Source organism: Dendrobates tinctorius, unplaced genomic scaffold, assembly GCF_039654945.1.
Source record: "Dendrobates tinctorius isolate UK_male_01 unplaced genomic scaffold, ASM3965494v1 ptg000165l, whole genome shotgun sequence".
Lineage (NCBI taxonomy): Eukaryota > Metazoa > Chordata > Amphibia > Anura > Dendrobatidae > Dendrobates > Dendrobates tinctorius.
This window is the reverse complement of record NW_027361832.1, coordinates 9326048-9347507: the sequence shown is the minus strand read 5'-3', so window position 1 is coordinate 9347507 and position 21460 is coordinate 9326048. Positions and strand designations below refer to the sequence as shown.

Sequence of the window (21460 nt, the reverse complement as noted above, 5' to 3'; positions counted from 1 at the left end):
CACAGGAGGTAGTAATGACAGACACTATAGCAGCATTTTAAAAAGGGTTATAGATAATACAGTGGGAGAGAATATACAGTATAATTTCAGAAAAGTTTAAATTGATGGACATGTTTTTTCAACCTGTCAAAATGCAGTACATAACCGTGCGTTTTTACTATGAAATATTGCTGAATCTTGTGAATCTAGAAGCTGGTTAAAAGGTGTAAAAACAGACATTAATCTGCATTAAAGGAAGGAATTCCAGAACAGTATTTTTCGTACTTTTCGGCTACGTTCCCACAACGAGCTTTTCAAATTTTCTGCACCATATCTGCACCCATGTAAAACTGGTTACTTGTATTTTTTTGAAAATATGCAGTGCAAAATAAAAATCACTAAAAACTCTTTGAGGCCTTAGAAGGGCTTTTTAGCGAAGAGAAAAAAATCTTGCTAAAAAGTGTGTCTCTTAGGGTGCTTTCATTGCGTTCTTTGTCACCATCGGAGATATGTCCGAAATCCCCCACAAAATGGGGTATGTACGCATGCGCCAACGGTGACAGACTGTAATGGTGACGGCAGAGCTCACATTGACTCTTTTTTAGAGAGTGTACGCCTACAGAAGGCAGATACTCTTATGCAGTCTACCACATCTGAGTGTGCCCACCTCCTGTAGGAGTACACTCCCGAAAACGATGCACGGCAGAGTGCTCGTTCACTCTGCTGTCACCATTACAGTCTATCACCTCATCGGTGCATGTGTTCGTACCCCAGACGTATGCCGCGACACAGAACGCAATGTGAAAGCACCCTTATAGACTGGAGGCAGCTTCCTGAGATCGAGGAGAATGCGGACACGGCGCACTTCCCGGAGAACTATGTAGCGGTACAGTTCTTTATCCTACGCAGGGCAGGAGACAGAACCACCAGGGCCTGGACAGCAATACCTGATTGGTTCAAAATGTGGTAGTGTGTACATAGTGTGCAGCCAAGATATGTGCGGTCATCAGTCAGGGCCGCACCCTCATCCGACAGTCGCGCCCTCATCATCCGGCAGAGGGTACGCGTGCATGTAGCAGAGTTGTTCATGCAGCAATGTTGCTTATAAACATGCACAGTGTACACATTGTGATAAGTTGGAAAAATCACTTCAATGAAGGATTTAGGATATATTTCTTAAGTAATTAACACATTCCTATTTTAAGACTTTAAAGGACATCTTATTTTTTGTTGATTGTGACAATTTCTTTATAATTATACCTCCGCACTCGCTGGGGACAGGGGATATGCCGGTCTTGAACTGAAGTACAATGGAGTAAGATGTGGCAGGATTAGTAAGAGGCACACAGAGGAGTTCTCTCTCTATAGTAAGCATATGACTGACTAGAGGAATCTAAATCTGTTTGACAGATGTCAATCAATGCATCAGAGGGTGTGAGGTCCCCATGCAGACCATCGAACCCCTGTAGACCCAGTTGTTGTTGATTAGAGAGGAGTAATTTGATTTTCTCTGCCCTGGGCTTGAGTCCAGTCCTTTTCTCCATGGCTGTCACTTCTATAACCTGCCTCCTCCGCCTTATAGGACTCCTCTTGCACTTATTAGGGCCCAGGACATCATTCACCCCCATTGTTGCCTATCAGAACCAGTTGTAATGCTATCAATGAAAACGTCAACTCATCTCTATGCCAAAACAATCCCTGACAAAGCTTTGTGGATGGCATATATAACGGTAGTGGCTTTCAGAACGTGACACAGACGATTATTCATTTTATAATTAAAAAAATAAATAAAAATATTGCGCAAAAATAGCAAAAGAAAAACATTATCAATTTTCTCACCATAACCCTAATGACCACAAAGAATAATGCGTAAACACTGACACCAATAGAAACATATATGACTTGTCTCAAGCTGGAGCACTGAGAAATAACAATGGCATCACGTGATCGACGTTAGTCCAGCAGGTGAGTATATGTTTTGTTTTATTTTTTTAAGGGGCGTTTTAAAAGGGGATGTCCAGTAATGGACAACACCTTTAAAAAGCTACAGATCAAGAAACCCCACGATAAAAAATAAATAAAAAAGAGAATATAACTGTCTTGAAGACCCATAGCAACTGCATCCTGAAGGTGTTAAGCGCACCCGTTGTTTCAGAAAACGTCAGGATTCTAGAAATCACACTTTCTCATTTTCAGTTCTCTCTCAGCTGGTGTGTGGAGACTAGCTGCTATGATGTCTCCCATGCACAGCTCACAAGGGAAGAATTCCTGCTCAATATCTCTGTAGCATGCAGACAGAAGACATTATACAGCAGTACTGAGCTGTGTGGCTGTGAATTCAGCAGTGAAAATGGATAAAACAGTTGCTTGAATCTGCAGTCAATTTGTCGGTGTCCTGCATCTCGCTGTGTTGCTCGCTCTTTACTCCTTTTCTTCCTACCTTATCTCTCCATATAGTTTAAAGAGATTCCCCAAATAATAAGTTATTGCCTATCCATAGGATAACCACTGGGACCCCCAGCAGTCCGGAAATCGAGGCTCTGGATACTGCGCATTCTTGACATCCACTATATTCCTTGTTTATGAGACTGCCGGAGACCGCAGAGTACATCACTCAGCTATTTTTGGCAGTCCCATAGACAATGAACAGAGCAGATGTCAAGACTGCACATTTCACTATTCAAGAAGAGCTGCCTGATCTCGGCATTGTAAAGAAATGCATAGAACATTACCAATTTGTCATCAGTTTTAATTAGTTGGAGGAGAAAAAAAGAAAAACATCCTGCAAAGACACAAAACTGTGAACTACAGCTCTACATGTGCTTTCCTCTTACACCAACTTATATCTAATTCATGCAAAAATACTCACTTTCTGACCTAACTGACCAACACAAAGAAAAAAAAAAAAATAACACATGCCTTCTCTAGCCATTTTGTCATTAAACATGACCAGGTATAATAAAAAAAAAAAAGGACCATATCAAATGAAGAAAAGCAAGGAATGCTCAATTGTTTTGCATGGCAGATTTTCGGTGCTCAGCGCAGGTAACAGTATGTGACAGTAACCACATGATGTTTAGGCAGAGTCGCTGCTTGGGGAAACATGGATCAGAGCTGCAAATGACAATCTGCTCGTTACCGCCATCTTGTGGACAAATATGTAATGAATATAAATGAATACAAACCACTGGGCTTCTGATACAATGAGGTCCTAGTAGAAGGTAAGATAAAGCTGCACATAGTAAGGAACATACAAGTAAAGTTTCCACTGATGATGATAGATTATATTTCTCACTTTTGTGAATATAAGTTTAGCACGGACGCATTTCCATTGAGGATGGCTACAAGTCAGAGCATGCAGCTGTGGACCAGCATCTGTTTGCACTTGGGTGGTTAAGGTTTCTGCAGTGTAAAATTGAACGTTGGCATGGTAAACATACCTAATTCACCCCACTATATCCTGCAGTGTAGAGCACAATTCACACATTATTATGAATCAGGCCAAAGCAGGAAGAGGCTGATCGGAGGCACAAGTGGCATTTATCCTGGGACAGTCCACGAAAGTGATAAGGGCAGGATTGGAGATTAGACCTAGTGAGGCCAGGACACCGCTATGTCTTAAGGCCCCGTCACACTAATGGTCCCGTCATACACAGCAATCTCGCTAGCGAGATCGCTGATTTTGTGACACGCCAGCGAGATTGCTGTGTGTGACGGGGATCAGCGACTGGCACCCCTGTCGGTTATCGCTGATCGTGCTCGAGCGGCCTGGGCCGTTTTTCGATCGCTGGTCTCCCGCTGCCCAGAGACCAGCGACGTTGGACGCTGGTTTCTAATGTAAACGTCGGGTATCCAGGAGCTGCAGCTCCAGGATTCCAGCTGTTTACCTTGGAAACTGGCGTACACGCTGGTTTCCAAGGTAAACATCGGGTATCTAGGAGCCGCGCGACTCCTGGATACCCGACGTTTACATTAGCAACCAGCGTCACTGATCGCTGGTCTCTCACTGCCACACACAGCGATGCGCGCTGGGCAGCGGGAGACCAGCGATGGAAAAACGGCCCAGGCCGCTCGAGCACGATCAGCGATAACCGGCAGGGGGGTCGGTCGCTGATCCCCGTCACACACAGCTATCTCGCTAGCGAGATCGCTTAGTGTGACGGGGCCTTTACCCTTATCCAGTGCTTCTGTCAACAGGCACATACAGGGCACATATAGAGGATAGTTTGGAAGGACAGACGCAGGACTATGCAACAATATCCATCTATAATGAGGGGTATAACCTTTTAAGAAACGGATAACCGTGATTCCATTCCACTTGTCAATGGTGAGTGTCCCAAGATGGTATTCAGTCCCATTTACAGGTAACAAAAATGACCATTCCCGATCGTAAACCAGTGTGAACATGCCATCAACCAGCTGAGGAACGTGAAATAAACTAGCATGCTGGCTGATTGGATTCACGCAGGCATGAAAATCATGGTGGTCTGCAGCACATCCCCTTGTGTATACAGGAAAGTTGCTGCAGATAACATGCAAGTGGAAAGAGTGATCAAATTAATGACTCTTCTGCCCCTATACAGTTGTGTCAGGCCATTGTATACAGCCGATAGGCGCTCCTTTATGGGCAGAAACCGTCAAGGGTAAATTGGTCTCTACAACGATCAAAATGGAAGAAAATCATTGTTAATTTATTCACCATGGAGGCCTAAGAAAAAAAACTCTCCAGAATGGTCCTATAATGGGGAACACGGAGGTGTCAGGCTCTGGATAATGTGTGCTTCGCTACTATTAGACTTCATGTTCCATGTTCATCATTCATAAATAAAGGACAACCTGAGGACAACCTACTTTTCATAGTGCCATCTTCTTCCTCCTCCTCTTCCTCATCACTGTTTATGACCATAGTGCCCAGATCGGACTCCAGCATGGTACTATTATGCTCGATCATAGTCTGGCCTCCTTCGCTCATCGTGCTGGCCGCCCTCATGGTCCCGGCACTCTCGGAGCTGGTCTTCACCATTGTATGAGAGTCCAGTTCATCTTCCTCCTGAAATACATAGCAAGGTGATGAACATAAAGGGTTACCCAGCAGTACGATCCTCAAGATTGCCTTTCACAGAAACGTTCTGAAATGCATCGCCTGCGAAAAATAGATTCAGTTTATACAAATTTATTTTGCCGGCACCACATCACACAAAACCTCAGACCTTTCTATAAATACGAGAAGCTTCATGCTGGAAAACAATGAACTCTCGCCGCGCGTTTTATTGGTCTGACTACTTCTCTGGGTCGTAATTTATAATTAAAGCCGAGCAAAGACAATGGGATTGGGGAGCGCAACGGGAGGCACCTTTATTCTGCAAACATTAAGTGTGAGGTCAATTTATGGAGGTTGCCATATTTTACTAGTCTCTCATCCCCAGAAAAAAAAAGACAAAAAAAAAAAAAAAAAGCGGGCCATTTTTAGTAACAGAGAGATCTGCGGAGCAGATGCTGGGGGATTGTTGAAAGGAACAGATTCCAGCATTGGATACAACAGCATTTCCAATCAGTGGCAGTAATGTTCCTGGAATGCAAAGCCGAACTGATGATAATCCAGTGCATGAATCATACGCCCCATATGGAGCACAAGTATGGGAAAACAAAGGACATGGCTTCTCCAACATGATAGTAAGTCGCATGATGGCTACAAGGTGGCACTTACCTGCCACTAGCTGGGATCACTATGGGACTACCTCCGCTGCCGTTCGCATTGATGAGAAAATCGAAATCCATACAAGTTTGATTTAATAGTCAGTGTGTTTCGAAGTATACAACTTCTTCAGGAGGACAAGCCACGGTTTTTATCGTCATGAAGTTGTATACTTCGAAACGGGTTGACTAATAAACTGCACAACTTTCGATTTAGATGATCTTATTCTAGAACGCAGCACAGGTTAACCCATTCTTTTCCAGTTTCTTCTCTTGATCTGTCCTCGTGGGTCTGCAGCAGCCTAAGCTTCATTAGTGGTTGTGCGCCCACCAACCCTACCCAGTGAGCACAATTTGTGCAGTGTTACCCTTCCTTTACCCAGATAAGACCCTATTCTGCTGTTTTTTCCAGTTTTTCCTTGTACCGGGGATTAGTGACTGCTACACTGGTTACCAGGGCTGTGGACTTGGAGTCGGAGCCCATTTTGGTGGCGCCGGTGTCATTGAAATTGAGGAGTCGGAGTCAGAGGTTTGGTTTACCGACTTCACAGCCCTGCTGGTTACATCTCTGATCTACTCAGTAAATGATCTGAGGCTTCGCCATGCTTTACACTGTATCTCTGTCACTTTACACAGGCTGCTGTGCATAAGTAAAGGTCCTATACAAACATCTGGAAGGGTTTCAGAAAAGCACAATAACGGCAGACAATTACATTATGACGCTGCCAAGCTGATCAGCCATCTCTCCCATCTGCTCCATACACACATGCTCGGATCAGCAGAGCGTGCATGTGTCTTCAATAGGGAGTGGGGAGTATGAAGCTTTGCAGGGACAACAGAAAGGATCGAGCATTAAAACTGAACATGTCCCATCCTTTATTAGTTTTTCACGGGTTTTGCCAGCTTTAATTTAAAGTCCGCTAAGGTTTTAGATCCAGAGATGCTATTTAAGGTCATATGCGCCAATACACACCTTTTGGGAATCTGACCTAAGCTTAGAAGGGTAGAAAAACTGTAGGGAAAGAAAAGCATGCAAGACTTTTTGACAAAAGACCATGGGGGTCTGAAACATGTTGCCTGGGAGCGAAAGGATATTTCTCATCTGCCTTTTTAACTTTTGTGCTTAAACATTCAACCATTATTGTGCGTTTTATGCTACATGTTTAATAAAGCAATTATTTTAAGAAGATGCGAGCGCCGCCTATAGTTTGGACTATTGCCATTACTGGAGTATTTTGCTGCGTACCTGGACAGGTGAGCTGATTGCTCCTTTTTTCAATAAGTAGTAACTTGCTGATCAGTGCAAGGATCACCACCAATCTCAAAAACGTGAATTGGTGGTTAGGCACACACAGCACCTCTCCGTACATTCTCTATAGGGCTTTCCAGAGATGGCAGAGAATAACGCCCAGCTTTTTCCAGCAATCTCAAAGAAAACCATGTCTGGTATTCCAGCTCTGGCCCATTGCTGCTAGCTCTGCTGCAGCTTCAAGCAGCCGATTAATGGCGGTGCAGAGGTGTTGACTCCCCTCAAACATTGGTGTATCCTAGGAAGACTAGTCAGCCATTTTTCACAACGCCGCACTTTGATCATCATATTTGTACTTGACGACTCCTTTTGCTTTCCAGGCACAGTGTGGGTAGTTTGGTTTACCTCAATTTGCACATTATTCTTAATTTCCGAGTGGCCCTGGAAATGATTGAATCCAGTAACACTCAACTGTAATTAGTGAAGCAGAACGGGCTCTGCGTGCATGGCACCGGGGGCTTAACAATCAGCGCCACAACCGAGTGGAGCGGACACTCGCACTGTGACAAGCCGTGGGTGGGATTACAACATGGAATCTTATTTGTTGCACAGAACACACATCACATCTCAGCCGTATATATTCCCATAATGGTTATAGGGAAGGACAGCCAGGAATTAACAACAGCCTGCAGAGTGACGGTTGTCAGAGCCCCCCTTATCTGCTCCGTCTCACAATACACCATGCAGCCAATCTGGCAGTCCGCTCTTATATGTCAGGTGGTCCGAATTATCCGGCTTAGATCACCGAGTGTGATATCCTAATTACTTCTGCAGTATGTTCCTGCCCCTACTCGGGTTAATTTCCCATCTTCCCAAGCATTTCTACCAGTGCGAAGTCAGAATGGGAGAGACGACATGATGCACATAGTGGAGCAAAAACCAGAGCAGCCACAATAAATCGCGCTCTTATACAGGGATCTGCATGGTAGACATGGATTTGGCACCAGATTTCACAATACAAAACTGCTGAGCAAAAACATCTGCACTGCTAGGATCCAGTGATCAGTTTGCTCCTCCGAGGAGGCAGCTGGGCTACGGCAGTCATCTCTTATGTGGCCAGCAGCCTCGTCCCGGTAATCTTTGTGCCTCTGGCGTTTACTAGACCTTGTGACATGACATCAAATTAGCCCTAGCCATGACGTATGTGCATTAGTAAATGCCATGGCACCCAGGATGCTGGGCCAAAAGATACCAGCACCAGCAGTGAATACTGCTCTGCTCCGATTGTCATGAAGGAGCAAAGTTCACGCTGGTTGACAGCGAGAATCTTTTTGCTCAACTCTATGAAACAGTTATCTTGGACCTAATGAGATTGTTGCATTTACTTTGAAAATAAATGCTGCATAAACCGTTATAACAGCTGACTGACAGCTACTCCGTGTAGCAAAACAACAAAGAAAAAAAAAAAGTATATATCCAGTTGACCAGGCACAGACCACGCTCCTGGCCTGGCCAAGAGGATAAGGCAATAGAATTATTTTTATTTATTAATAGTAAAACATATGCCAGTAGAAAAACTTTGTGAGATACCAAAACCCTGCGTTTCATGTGGTGTATCATGACTATGACTGGGGTCGCTGAATGTAAGGATTTTTTTTTTTGCTACCCTGCCGGAATATGTTTTACTATTATCTACAAACGTAAAAAAAATAAATAATTGCTTTATCCTCTTGGTTGTACTAAGGACTTACTTCGGAAAGCTTCCCAGTGTCCCTCCTCAATGCAGCGATCTCACACTGCAAAGAACAAGCTGCAACTGTGAGTGAAGCCCGACTACAAGTGGACTCCGGAGCTGGACTAAAACTGCTCATGTTAAGATCAGACTACACACATACTCACATAGGCTCAATGAGAGCCATTTTAGAAACTTACCAGTCCGTATTGTGAAATATAGTGACATATCTGCTATAAAGGGTTATTAAACAGTTACCCCCGACCCCACAGGACAGGTGATAACTGTGACTGGTGAGGGCCAGACCGATGAGACCACCAATGATCCTGAGAACGGGGTTCTGTAATCGGATTGCTGGAAATAGAGTAGAGGGCCGTTTCAGGGCTTATTAGGATATTTTAAGCAATAAAAGGCAAGTCCAGCCAATCCCTCTGAGCATCATGTAATACTTTAAATTCCCTGTGGTGGCGCTGGAGGACAATTCAATGCTTATGGACATGTTCCACCACAGCAGTTGATTGCTAGGAGTTGCAGCAGAAGTAGTACACCCTGTGATTAGCAAATTTCTAGGGGGCCCTTCAACAAGACGACAACCCTTCTATTCTAAGCCCTGTTCAGTAACAGATTAGGATTTAAGACTGGTTTCTGTTAATGTGAGTATTGGTGTATTTTATGCCCTACTGACATGATGCAGGAAAATAAAAACACAGGGAAAGAAAAATTAATCTGCAGTAAGATTAAACATGCTTATTATCAGGACCGCAGCGTGGAAAAAATGCGGATAAGAACAATTGAATGGAAAGTCGTTTTTTTGCCACTAGTTCTCTTGTAAAAATCCAAGAAGTGTTATAGTCTAAGGAAAGGGCCCCCAACAAGCCACTGGAGAGCCACATCGGGCTCACGGGCCTGTGATGTATGGCTCACGGCTGTCTGCCAGCTTGGAGCATTAGCTCCAGGTGTAACCGTTATGAAGAGCAGGTCTCTAGATGCTGACTTGTGTGTAGCCTTGTGCTAAAGAGCAGATCTGACTGGGGCAAGATAGTAAACCCCAGAGCTTTGCATACTGCCTTGGTGTGATTTCAGTGGAAAAGCTTTGGCTATTATACCCAGGGCTGTGGAGTCGGTAAGCCAAACCTGCGACTCCGACTCCCACATATATTGCTTATACTTAAGTGAAAAATGTATTGTAGTACAATGTGAACATCAGACATTTAATCATTTTTATAATACAATAATCAAGATATTTAGATAGAACATAATATATATTTATTGGAATACAACTTTAGAACACAAAACTGTAATAAATTGTAAACATGTAATACACTATGTAATATCGATTACATATATATATATATATATATATATATATATATATATACACACAGTGTGTGTATATATATATATATATATATATATATATATATATATATATATAACACTATGTAAGTGGCAAAAAACAATTTTCAACAAAAACATACTAAATAACATTTGTGCAGTGTATTAATTTGTTCTAAGAAATAGAATTGCCTCCATCAGATCCTCCTTCATAGATGACCTCAAATCTGACCTAATAATTTTAAGGCTAGAGAACAACCTCTCTACACTAACTTGGGTTGGAGGCAAAGCCGTAACCACATGGGAACATCTCCAACAATTTCCGGGTATAAAGGAATTGCCTCATGCACAGTCAGTTTTGATGAACGGTTGAATTTTTCTTTTTCTTTGAGAGCAAGTGAAACATTTTGCTGAAATATGGTCAATCTGCTTGCTATAGGAGACGGAGTGAAATCTTTTTCCTTGCAGCAACGCTTTGCCTGCACCATGTCATCCAAGTACTTGTCAAAGTCAGACTCCTCATCTGATGAGGATGAAGATATGGCAGCAGTAGCACTGTCAGGACCCGAGTCCTCTTGCGCCTGGCAGTCCTCCTGTAGGCCACTCATCCTAACTGCTACCTCAGTCAGAGCTTCTTTTCCTTTAGTAAGCTGTTGATCATCAAGCAATATACGATGACTTGGGTCCACATAAACAGCTGCCAGAAAAATTTTATTTTCCAATAGCTGTGTCTCTCTCCGGTTCATTGAAGCAGAAATGCCATCTGCGATTAAATCTCCTCTTTGGGACAGGCAAAATAGCAAGTTCCTCCACTCCCTTATAAAAATGCCAGGAGTTAAATTCTCAGCTTGTAATTTTTTAGTCACGGTAAATAGGTGATTAAGTAATTCCTTCAATTCAGCCACCTGTGTGCATTGACCTTCATTTAGGGTTACCTGAGGGTTTGCCATATCTATAAGAAACGGTTTTAGCCAGGATCAAAACTGGGGGGGGGGGCAGAACCTCATACTGTTCCGCAGAATTTCATACTGCACACCTCAGCTGCTGCAGAACCTCATACTTCACACCCCTACACTTGAAAATAAAGCCTGCACCTTAAGATGTGGTGAATGCAGTCTATTTATTCCAACTATCAATTGATGTTGATGTGTTACTGAAGACGAGCAATGCCTGTCCTGGGCATCCTTTTGGGCAGCTATGAGGTGTACCTGACTGGTGCTATAAAAGAAGGAGTGTTAGTCTGTGTGCTACCCGGCTTTCATTCTTTTTGGTACAGATAAGATATGGATAGACAGATATGGATACATGGATAGATAGAGCAGACTTCTAATCTGCTTTTGCTATTGAAATCACCTTTCCGGTGATGCGGTTTTTTAAACAGCTGATCTGCTTTTGCAGCTGAAAAACGTATCCTCAAAAAACGCAGCAAAAATGCTTTGTGTGAATGTAGCCTTAGATCAGGAATCGAACAGTCATTTATAGGACATTTCAAAACTTTCCCAAATTCCAATGAAAAAATATTCAGCACATTCTGCATTGAACTACTGTACGCAATTTATTATATATTTTAGGAGTCGGACTATTTTATACCGACTCCACCAAAATGAGCTCCGACTCCACGACTCAGACTCCATAGCCCTGATTATACCTTTAATAGGGGGCTCTGGGTGTCACTACTGTGAGTGGGGCAGGAGCAGGATTGTGGCTCATGATGCTCTCTCACAGTTGAACGTGGCTCTCAAAGTCAGAAAAGTTGGGGACCTCTGCTCTAAGCGCTGAAAAAAAAAAATCTGTAATTCTGTGCCTCCATTTTAATAGCAAAATAATCACACTGGCCGTTTCCTAAAAGTATGCAGTTCACCTATGTACCACAAGGGGGAGCCAAAGACAACAAAATGAAAGACTAGGAGCCAATTATTTACAGATCAGGGGAATGAATGTGCAGAAGGAATCAGCAGCACAGGCAGTAAGTTGTGTAATAGCTCATGAGCTGCGATCTGTCCATTATCCACGCACCTTTCATCATATCTGTACGTTTTCACTGCCTGTAAATCGCATGAAGTGCCAATTTTCAATTCATTGAAATAAAAAGCCATAAACATGATTATTCTGACAAGCAAAGGTCAAACCAAAAGAAATTTAATAGAATAGTTTTTTATTTCCCCTTATGTTAGGCTCCCTTTAAGGAACTGTTCAACATTTTTTTTTCCTTTAATGTCACGGAGGCTAAAAATCAATTTTGTAATTGGGCCTCAAATATTTTGCACAGTTTGCCTTCCATAGCTTCTATGATCCACGGTCTTCTGCTGGCTGCAGAATGATTTACCTGAGAATCTGTCAGTAAGCCCGCTACATGGTCTCACATGCCATTTGTAGCTTTTATCTTTGCATTAAAGACAGGATGACATATGGACACCAAGCTGTATAACTTCCCTTTTTAACTGGATGCCATACAGATAAGATATCAAACGGACACCTCCTGCGCCAGCGCTGCTTTATCGATGTCGACATAGGTTCTCTGGGGGTTTCACGTGATGCTAAGCGAGACCACTAAAAAATCAACAACCGCTATTGGGCTCCTGCACTATCACTACTTCCACTTATCTGAGGTTTATCAGAGGGAACTAAATGAGCATAAGCCCAATAGTGGTCGCAGATTAGCTGCAGTGATCCACAGGGGTAAGAAAGAAGGTTATATCACAGATAATGATGATTACTGCACAGCTCCTTTTAAACAGTTATAATGTAGGCTGTAAGCTTGGGTCAAGGGACCCTCGATCAGTCCGGGCATTGCAGTCTGCATATGATACGGCTATCTGAACCCACCTATAATTAGTGGGCTGTCTGCCTAATACAAGGACATGCCACATCTTCTAGGGTAAGACGCTGGGATTTTTATGGTAAATACATTAAAATATCCTATTCATCTAATAGAGAAGATTCATGTGAGCCCCCCAAAAGAAAATGATGGAATTTGCTCCACAGAAGAAGGCCCTTTAAGGTGACGGTACGAGCCTGTTACACAGGGCTGCCGCTCCGGGTACATCTTATTGGTGTGAGCGCTGTGATGGAAACTTCTTCTGACAGCCTGACATGTTTTGATAGGTGCTGAGGTAAGTAAACAGATTTTTTTAATTAGCAGAAAACGGCAAGCAAAGTATTCTACAGGGGGGGTAGCGGAGATCTGAACGCTTAAATGTTAGTTTAAGCATACTGACTATGACTGGCCTCTTCTAGAGAATTTTAATTTTTTGGATAGGATTTTGATTCAGGAGGTCAAGCAGCTGTGCGGTGGAATGTATCACAATCAGACCTCAGTTCATGACAGATTGCAGGGAAAACGGCCAAATATTTATTACCTTAAAGAACAGGGTCACTCGGCTTTGTTTTTTCTGTGTTCTCGCTGCATACTGAGGACTGGTTTAGCCCCGAATCTATCATTTATAGGAAAGGAGGTAAGAGGTACAGGCAGGGATGCCAACATACACAAGAGAGGAAATGGTGCAAAATAAGAAGTGCAGTATAGAGCGGCCCGTGCTCGTCTCATGGGCCCGACATGGAAACTGGTAATGTCTTTTTGAGGTTTTGTACATGTGTAATCCTATATATCGCAGTGCGTGTGGGACAGAATAATTCACGCTGATGCAGAGATTTTAGTGATGAGCGAGCGTGCTCTGATAAGGTGTTATCTGAGCATGCTTGAGTGCTAATAGAGCATTTTGACATGTTAGAAAAACAAGCTCGCGTCGCCGCAACTTACTGTCTCGCGGCTGTTCTACAGCTGCAACACATGCAGGAATTGTCTAACAAACAGGTAATCCCTGCATGTGTGGCGGCTGTCGAATAGCTGCGAGAGATGCAGCCGCGGGACTCGAGCATATTTTTCGAACACACCAAATATACTTGATAAGGATACAAGCATGCTCAGATAACACCTTATCTGAGCACGCTCTCTCAATATTAATGCATCTGGAGGAGCTGGGGGACATATAAGCTGCATAGGTCATCACCCAGGTTTTCCCCCCAAAAAAATTTCAAAAAATGGTCATCTCTGTAAAAGGGTTGTTCCAAACTTCTATGGAGCAGGGTGTGGCAAGTGCATGACCACCGCTAAATAATAATAATAATCTTCATTTTATATAGCGCTAACCTATTACACAGCGCTTTACAGTTTGCACACATTATTATATACTGTAATACAAAATTCCTCCTCCACATGACGGTCATGAAGTGATACAGATCGACAGGCTAAAGCTTTCCATTGCAGTGGTCTGTGAGACCCCCAATAATTATACCGTTATCTCCCACCTTTGGAACAATTCATAGAGTTGGTGAGCACGGACCCAGTTTGTGGGCCACGTCAGTCATCTCTGACACATTGACAGGAACCCTGAGGCGGTTCTTAGGACTCCCGTCTAGCGGCTACAAGTTAATGACTTCCTGCAAATCAATTCGCACTAACGGGTAATAATTGTCCATTGTGGCACAACCCTCTTTAAATCTTACAAAAAGAGATGTAAGGTAACCGGGTACACTGATAGACAGGGCTGTGGAGTCGGTAAGCCAAACCTGCGACTCCGACTCCTCAATTTCCCTTACTCCGACTCCATGACTTCAACTCCGACATATATTGCTTATATTTAAGTGAAAATTTATTGTAGTACAATGTGAACATCAGACATTTAATCATTTTTATGATACAATAATCAAGACATTTAGATAGAACATAATATATATTTATTGGAATACAACTTTAGAACACAAAAAACTGTAATAAGTTGTAAATATGTAATGTACTATGTAATATCGCAGATTGGCGAGGGTCTTATGCCCGGCACACCCACCAATCAGCTAGTTTTGCTCCGGCAGAGGCTGGATGTAGACAGATTGAATGAAGTTACTAGGCTTAAAGCATCATTTAAAGTGTAGCAGCAGATGCTGGATGCTGCAGAACAGCTTTGACTCCGAGCTGTGCTCGGTGCATCTATTCAAGGTGATTACATCCAGAATAAATGATTGGAGGCGGTATCAAGTATTGGACCACCAATGATCTGCTATTGAGCTATTCTGTAGAAAGGTAATCCAATGCCTATGACTAGTGTTGAGCATTCCGATACCGCAAGTATCGGGTATCGGCCGATACTTGCTGTATCGGAATTCCGATACCGACTTCCGATATTTTTTCAATATCGGAAGTCGGCATCGGAATCGGAAGTTCAAAGTTGATTGACAGCCTGACGTCATCATGATGCGCGGTGTGTGCGCATCATGATGCGCCGTCATTTTGGGCCTTCCGGGGGTCTCTGCCGGCCTGCCGGGGGGCTGTGTGGACTGCCCGGGGTCTGTACCGGCCTGCCGGGGGGCTGTGCCGGCCTGCCGGTGGTCTGTGCACCCTGTGGGGGTCTGTACCGGCCTGCCGGGGGGCTGTGCCGGCCTGCCGGTGGTCTGTGCACCCTGTGGGGGTCTGTACCGGCCTGCCGGGGGGCTGTGCCGGCCTGCCGGGGGGCTGTGCTGATGTCCGGGGGTCTGTGCAAGCATCGTCCGATGGGACTACAAGTCCCATCTGGCGATGCCTGCTACCATGACAGTGATTGACACATTAGCCAATGATGGGACAGTAGTAGTCCCATCATCCGGCTAATGTGTTAAATGTTAAAAAAAAAAAAAAAAAAAATATACTACATACATACTACATGCATGCTACATACATACTACATGCTACATACATACTACATACATAACACATATATACTACATACATACTACATGCATGCTACATACATACTACATGCTACATACATACTACATACATAACACATATATACTACATACATACTACATGCATGGTACATACATACTACATGCTACATACATACTACATACATAACACATATATACTACATACATACTACATGCATGCTACATACATACTACATGCTACATACATACTACATACATAACACATATATACTACATACATACATGCTACATACATACTACATGCTACATACATACTACATGCTACATGCATGCTACATGCATGCTACATGCATGCTACATGCATGCTACATACATACTACATGCTACATACATACTACATATATACTACATGCATGCTACATACATACTACATGCTACATACATACTACATATATACTACATGCATGCTACATACATACTACATGCTACATACATACTACATGCTACATACATACTACATGCTACATACATACTACATGCTACATACATACTACATATATACTACATACATACTACATATATACTACATGCATGCTACATACATACTACATGCTACATACATACTACATATATACTACATGCATGCTACATACATACTACATGCTACATACATACTACATGCTACATACATACTACATATATACTACATACATACTACATATATACTACATACATACCACATATATACTACATACATACTACATACAATACATTCATACAATACATACATAGACATACAGTACATATAACAGAGTAACATACTTACCAATACTTGTCACATTGTTCCCCATGAATGTATTGTATGTAGTATGTATGTAGTATATATGTGGTATGTATGTAGCATGTAGTATGTATGTAGTATGTATGTAGCATGCATGTAGTATATATGTAGTATGTATGTAGCATGTAGTATGTATGTAGCATGCATGTAGTATATATGTAGTATGTATGTAGCATGTAGTATGTATGTAGCATGCATGTAGTATGTATGTAGTATGTATGTAGTATATATGTAGTATGTATGTAGCATGTAGTATGCATGTAGTATATATGTAGTATGTATGTAGCATGTAGTATGTATGTAGTATGTATGTAGTATGTATGTAGTATGTATGTGGTATGTATGTGGTATATATGTAGTATGTATGTAGCATGTAGTATGTATGTAGCATGCATGTAGTATATATGTAGTATGTATGTAGCATATATGTAGTATGTATGTATGTAGTATGTATGTAGCATGCATGTAGTATATATGTAGTATGTATGTAGCATATATGTAGTATGTATGTAGCATGTAGTATATATGTAGTATGCATGTTGCATGCATGTAGTATATATGTAGTATGCATGTTGCATGCATGTAGTATATATGTAGTATGTATGTAGCATATATGTAGTATGTATGTAGTATGTATGTAGCATGCATGTAGTATATATGTAGTATGTATGTAGCATGTAGTATATATGTAGTATGCATGTTGCATGCATGTAGTATATATGTAGTATGCATGTTGCATGCATGTAGTATGTATGTAGTATGTATGTTGCATGTAGTATATATGTAGTATGAATGTAGCATGTATGTAGTATGTAGTATGAATGTAGCATGTATGTAGTATGCATGTTGTATGTATGTAGCATGTAATTTTTTTTTTTTTTTTTTTTTACATTCAACACATTAGCCGGATGATGGGACTACTACTGTCCCATCATTGGCTAATGTGTCAATCACTGTCATGGTAGCAGGCATCGCCCGATGGGACTTGTAGTCCCATCGGACGATGCCTGCACAGACCCCCGAAGCCTGCACAGCCCCCCGGCAGGCCGGCACAGCCCCCCGGCAGGCCGGCACAGCCCCCCGGCAGGCCGGCACAGACCACCGGAGCCTGCACAGACCCTCTGGCAGGCCGGCACAGCCCCCCGAAAGGCCCGTACAGACCCCAGAGAGGCTGTACAAGGGAAAAACAGGATTTTTCTTATTCCGATACCGGAAGTCCCATAGACTTGAATGGGACTTCCGGTATCGGAATCGGCGATACCGATACTTTTTTTTTTTTTTAAGATCGGCCGATCCATTCCGATCCAATACTTTGAAGTATCGGACGGTATCACTCAACTCTACCTATGACACAACAACCACTTTATGTTTAAGCAAATTGCCTGGCACTATTATTGGGGTCCTTTCTAGCCTGCATAGTGTATAGTGCCAATACGAACGTGACTGCTGAAAATACCACTGGAAACACAATTTTGACATGTCAGCTTTGCTTAAAGGGTCGTTGCTCTGTGGTCAAACACCGCTCAGGAGGAACTCTAGCTGGAACTATGTTTGAGAGGAATTCCTTGCTGCCGTACTTGGATAACACACGCACGTTAGATGGGGGCATACTTGCAAAATAAGTCACCTCCATTGATGTTTATCTGAAGCCATTCTGAAATGTGGCCAACTACGTTGTACCCGATCATAGTCAATAAATGAAGTGGTTGTTACTAATCTAATGAAAAGAAAAATAATAAAACCGAGCAAAATGCTTTCAAGTGAACTCTAAACATGGGGAAAAAGCATGGCAGGAAAGGAAATCGCATATTGAATAGCTATGAATTCCAGTCGCATAGGTACAAACCTGTCCAGCTTTTTTCACTTTACTTTCTGCAGAACTGGGTATGTCAGCCCCTTCCTGACTACCTCCACAACGCACAGCATTACCAACACAAACAAGTGACTACATTTCCTAACAATGAAACTGAATCCTCTTGAAGTGCTCAGTTATCGGGATTAGAGGACATGGTTGTTGCTGATGATGATGCAGATCATCCTGCTGATTAATCGCGCTGACATAGTGCCAGGAACCATTCCCTACAAGCCGTCCAGTCGGTAGCAGAACCCTATTCTGTAATGATGGGCACAAGCTAAGCAGGCAGATTTCTGGCTTGGTCATCAGTATCGAGATGTATGCATGTATACAGCGGGTGAACTAAATATTAAATAAACACATCACTAATTCCCTAAGTAAACATATTTCTAAAGGTGCTATTGACATGAAATTCTCATCAGATGTCAGTAACAGCCCATCCAATCAACACAGGAAAAGATATCAAACCATACACTTCCATAAATTAAGTTATGTGTAGTTGTGAGAAATGACACAGGAAAAAGTATTGAACACTTTGCTAGTGATGACAGCTTCAAGACGCCTCCTATATGGAGAGACTAGTCACAGTCATTGCTCAATTGTGATTTTTGGAGCATTCTTCACATACGCTTCTTCAAGTCTTGAGGTTTGTGGGCTCCTTTTACGAACTTTGAGCTTTAGTTCCTTCCATACATTTTCTATTAGATTCAGGTCCAGTGATTGGCTCGACCCATTCAGCAGCTTTATTTTCTTTGCTGTCTTGCTGAAATGTCCACCCTCGCTTCATCTTCATCATCCTGGTAGATGGCAGCAGATTTTTATCAAGAATGCCTCGGTACATTTGTCCTTTCATCCTTCCTTCAAGTATATATGAAGTTTGCCAGTGCCATATGCTGAAAAACAGCCCCACATCATGATGTTCCCACCTCCAAAATTCACTGTTGGTATGGTGTTTTTGGGGTGATATGCACTGCCTTTTGGCCCCTAAATACGGTTGGTATTATGGCAACCAAAGAGTTCATTTTTGGTCTAATCTGACCAGATTACATTCTCCCACTATTTCACCAGCTTGTCTAACTGTTGTTGAGCAAACTTTAAGCGCACTTGAACATGCTTTTTGTTCAGCGATGGAGTCTTGGTTGAGGAGTGTGCATATAGGCGATGGAAGTGGAGTCAATTAGGGTACCGTTACACTTAGCGATGCACCAGCGATCCCGACAAAGATATGGATCGCTGGTGCATCGCTAAGTGGTAGCTAGTGAGCTGGCACACAGGCAGATCTTACTAGCGACATCGCAGGGGTCGGGGGTCGCTGCTTACCTGTCAGACGCGGCGATCCAGACGTCCTCCGCCCGCCTCCACGCGTCGCTCGTCTATCCACAGGAAGCGCCCGACGAGAAATGATCCAGGACGTTCTCGCGCGATCAGTGATAACCAGCGGGGGAGCTGGTCGGCGGTAAGTATCACATGTAGCGATATCGCTAGCAATATCGCTATAACGTCACAAAATCGGTGATGTTACAGCGATATTGCTAGCGATATCGCGATGTTTAACGGGGGCTTTACTTATACACTCACTGGCCACTTTATTAGGTACACCTGTCCAACTGTGTGTTAAGACTTAATTTCTAATCAGCCAATCACATGGCGGCAACTCAGTGCATTTAGGCATGTAGACATGGTCAAGACAATCTCCTGCAGTTCAAACCGAGCATCAGTATGGGGAAGAAAGGTGATTTGAGTGCCTTTGAACGTGGCATGATTGTTGGTGCCAGAAGGGCTGGTCTGAGTATTTCAGAAACTGCTGATCTACTGGGATTTTCACGCACAACCATCTCTAGGGTTTACAGAGAATGGTCCGAAAAAGAAAAAAAATCCAGTGAGCGGCAGTTCTGTGGCCGGAAATGCCTTGTTGATGCCAAAGGTCAGAGGAGAATGGGCATACTGGTTCGAGCTGATAGAAAGGCAACAGTGACTCAAATTGCCACCCGTTACAACCAAGGTAGGCAGAAGAGCATCTCTGAACGCACAGTGCGTCGAACTTTGAGGCAGATGGGCTACAGCAGCAGAAGACCACACTGGGTACCACTCCTCTCAGCTAAGAACAGGCATCTGATGGCTACTTTCAGCAGGATAATGCGCCATGTCATAAAGCTCGAATCATCTCAGATTGGTTTCTTGAACATGACAATGAGTTCACTGTACTCAAATGGCCTCCTCAGTCACCAGATCTCAATCCAATAGAGCATCTTTGGGATGTGGTGGAACGGGAGATTCGCATCAGGGATGTGCAGCCGACAAATCTGCGCCAACTGTGTGATGCCATCATGTCAATATGGTCCAAAATCTCTGAGGAATACTTCCAGCACCTTGTTGAATCTCTGCCACGAAGAATTGAGGCAGTTCTGAAGGCAAAAGGGGGTCCAACCCGTTACTAGCATGGTGTACCTAATAAAGTGGCCAGTGAGTGTAGTTTTCCTTTAAACAATTGTATCTGTTGATTCCAGGTCTTTCTGTAGCTCTTCACAGGAGGTCCTTGGCTCTTGGACAGCTCTTCTGATAATTCTTTTCACTAATCGGTCAGAAATCGTGCACCTGGTGGTAGCCGGTTTATGTTCAAACTATGTTCTTTACACTACCAGATTATGTACCCAAAAGTATTCACTGGAACCTTCAGTAGTTTAGAAATTCTTCTGTAAACAATACCATTAGCATGTTTTACAACACCAAGGCTGCAAAGGTCTTGAGAAAACTCACCAATTTTACCCATCATGAGATGTTTCTTGGTAATGAGACTTTTTATGGGCCATCAGTTGAACCAGCTCATAGATTTCACTAAATGGCAGGATTGCTTTCTAATTACTGATAAAATTCCAGCTGGTGTCAAGACTTTCCATGGATTTTTGCAACTCTCTTTCTTCATGTATTCAATACTTTTTCTTATTTCTCATAATCACACACATATTTTGGTCATCTATGGTATGATTGCTTTGCCTGTGTGAATTGGATGGGTTGTTACCGACATCAGGAGAAAATTTCATGTCAGTAGAATTATATTTACTTTGAAAATTTATG

The 21460-nt window shown here is 42.7% G+C and overlaps 1 protein-coding gene across 1 annotated transcript in view; it reads right to left on the bottom strand.

Moving 5' to 3' along the window:
• The window catches only part of STK3 (serine/threonine kinase 3), a 294407-nt gene that overhangs the window by 95412 nt on the left and 177535 nt on the right, over window positions 1-21460 (bottom strand). Inside the window, exon 9 of the mRNA XM_073550471.1 lies at window positions 4831-5029. Within this exon, the coding sequence (XP_073406572.1) occupies window positions 4831-5029 (199 nt within the window). The remainder of the gene's footprint in view (window positions 1-4830; window positions 5030-21460) is intronic.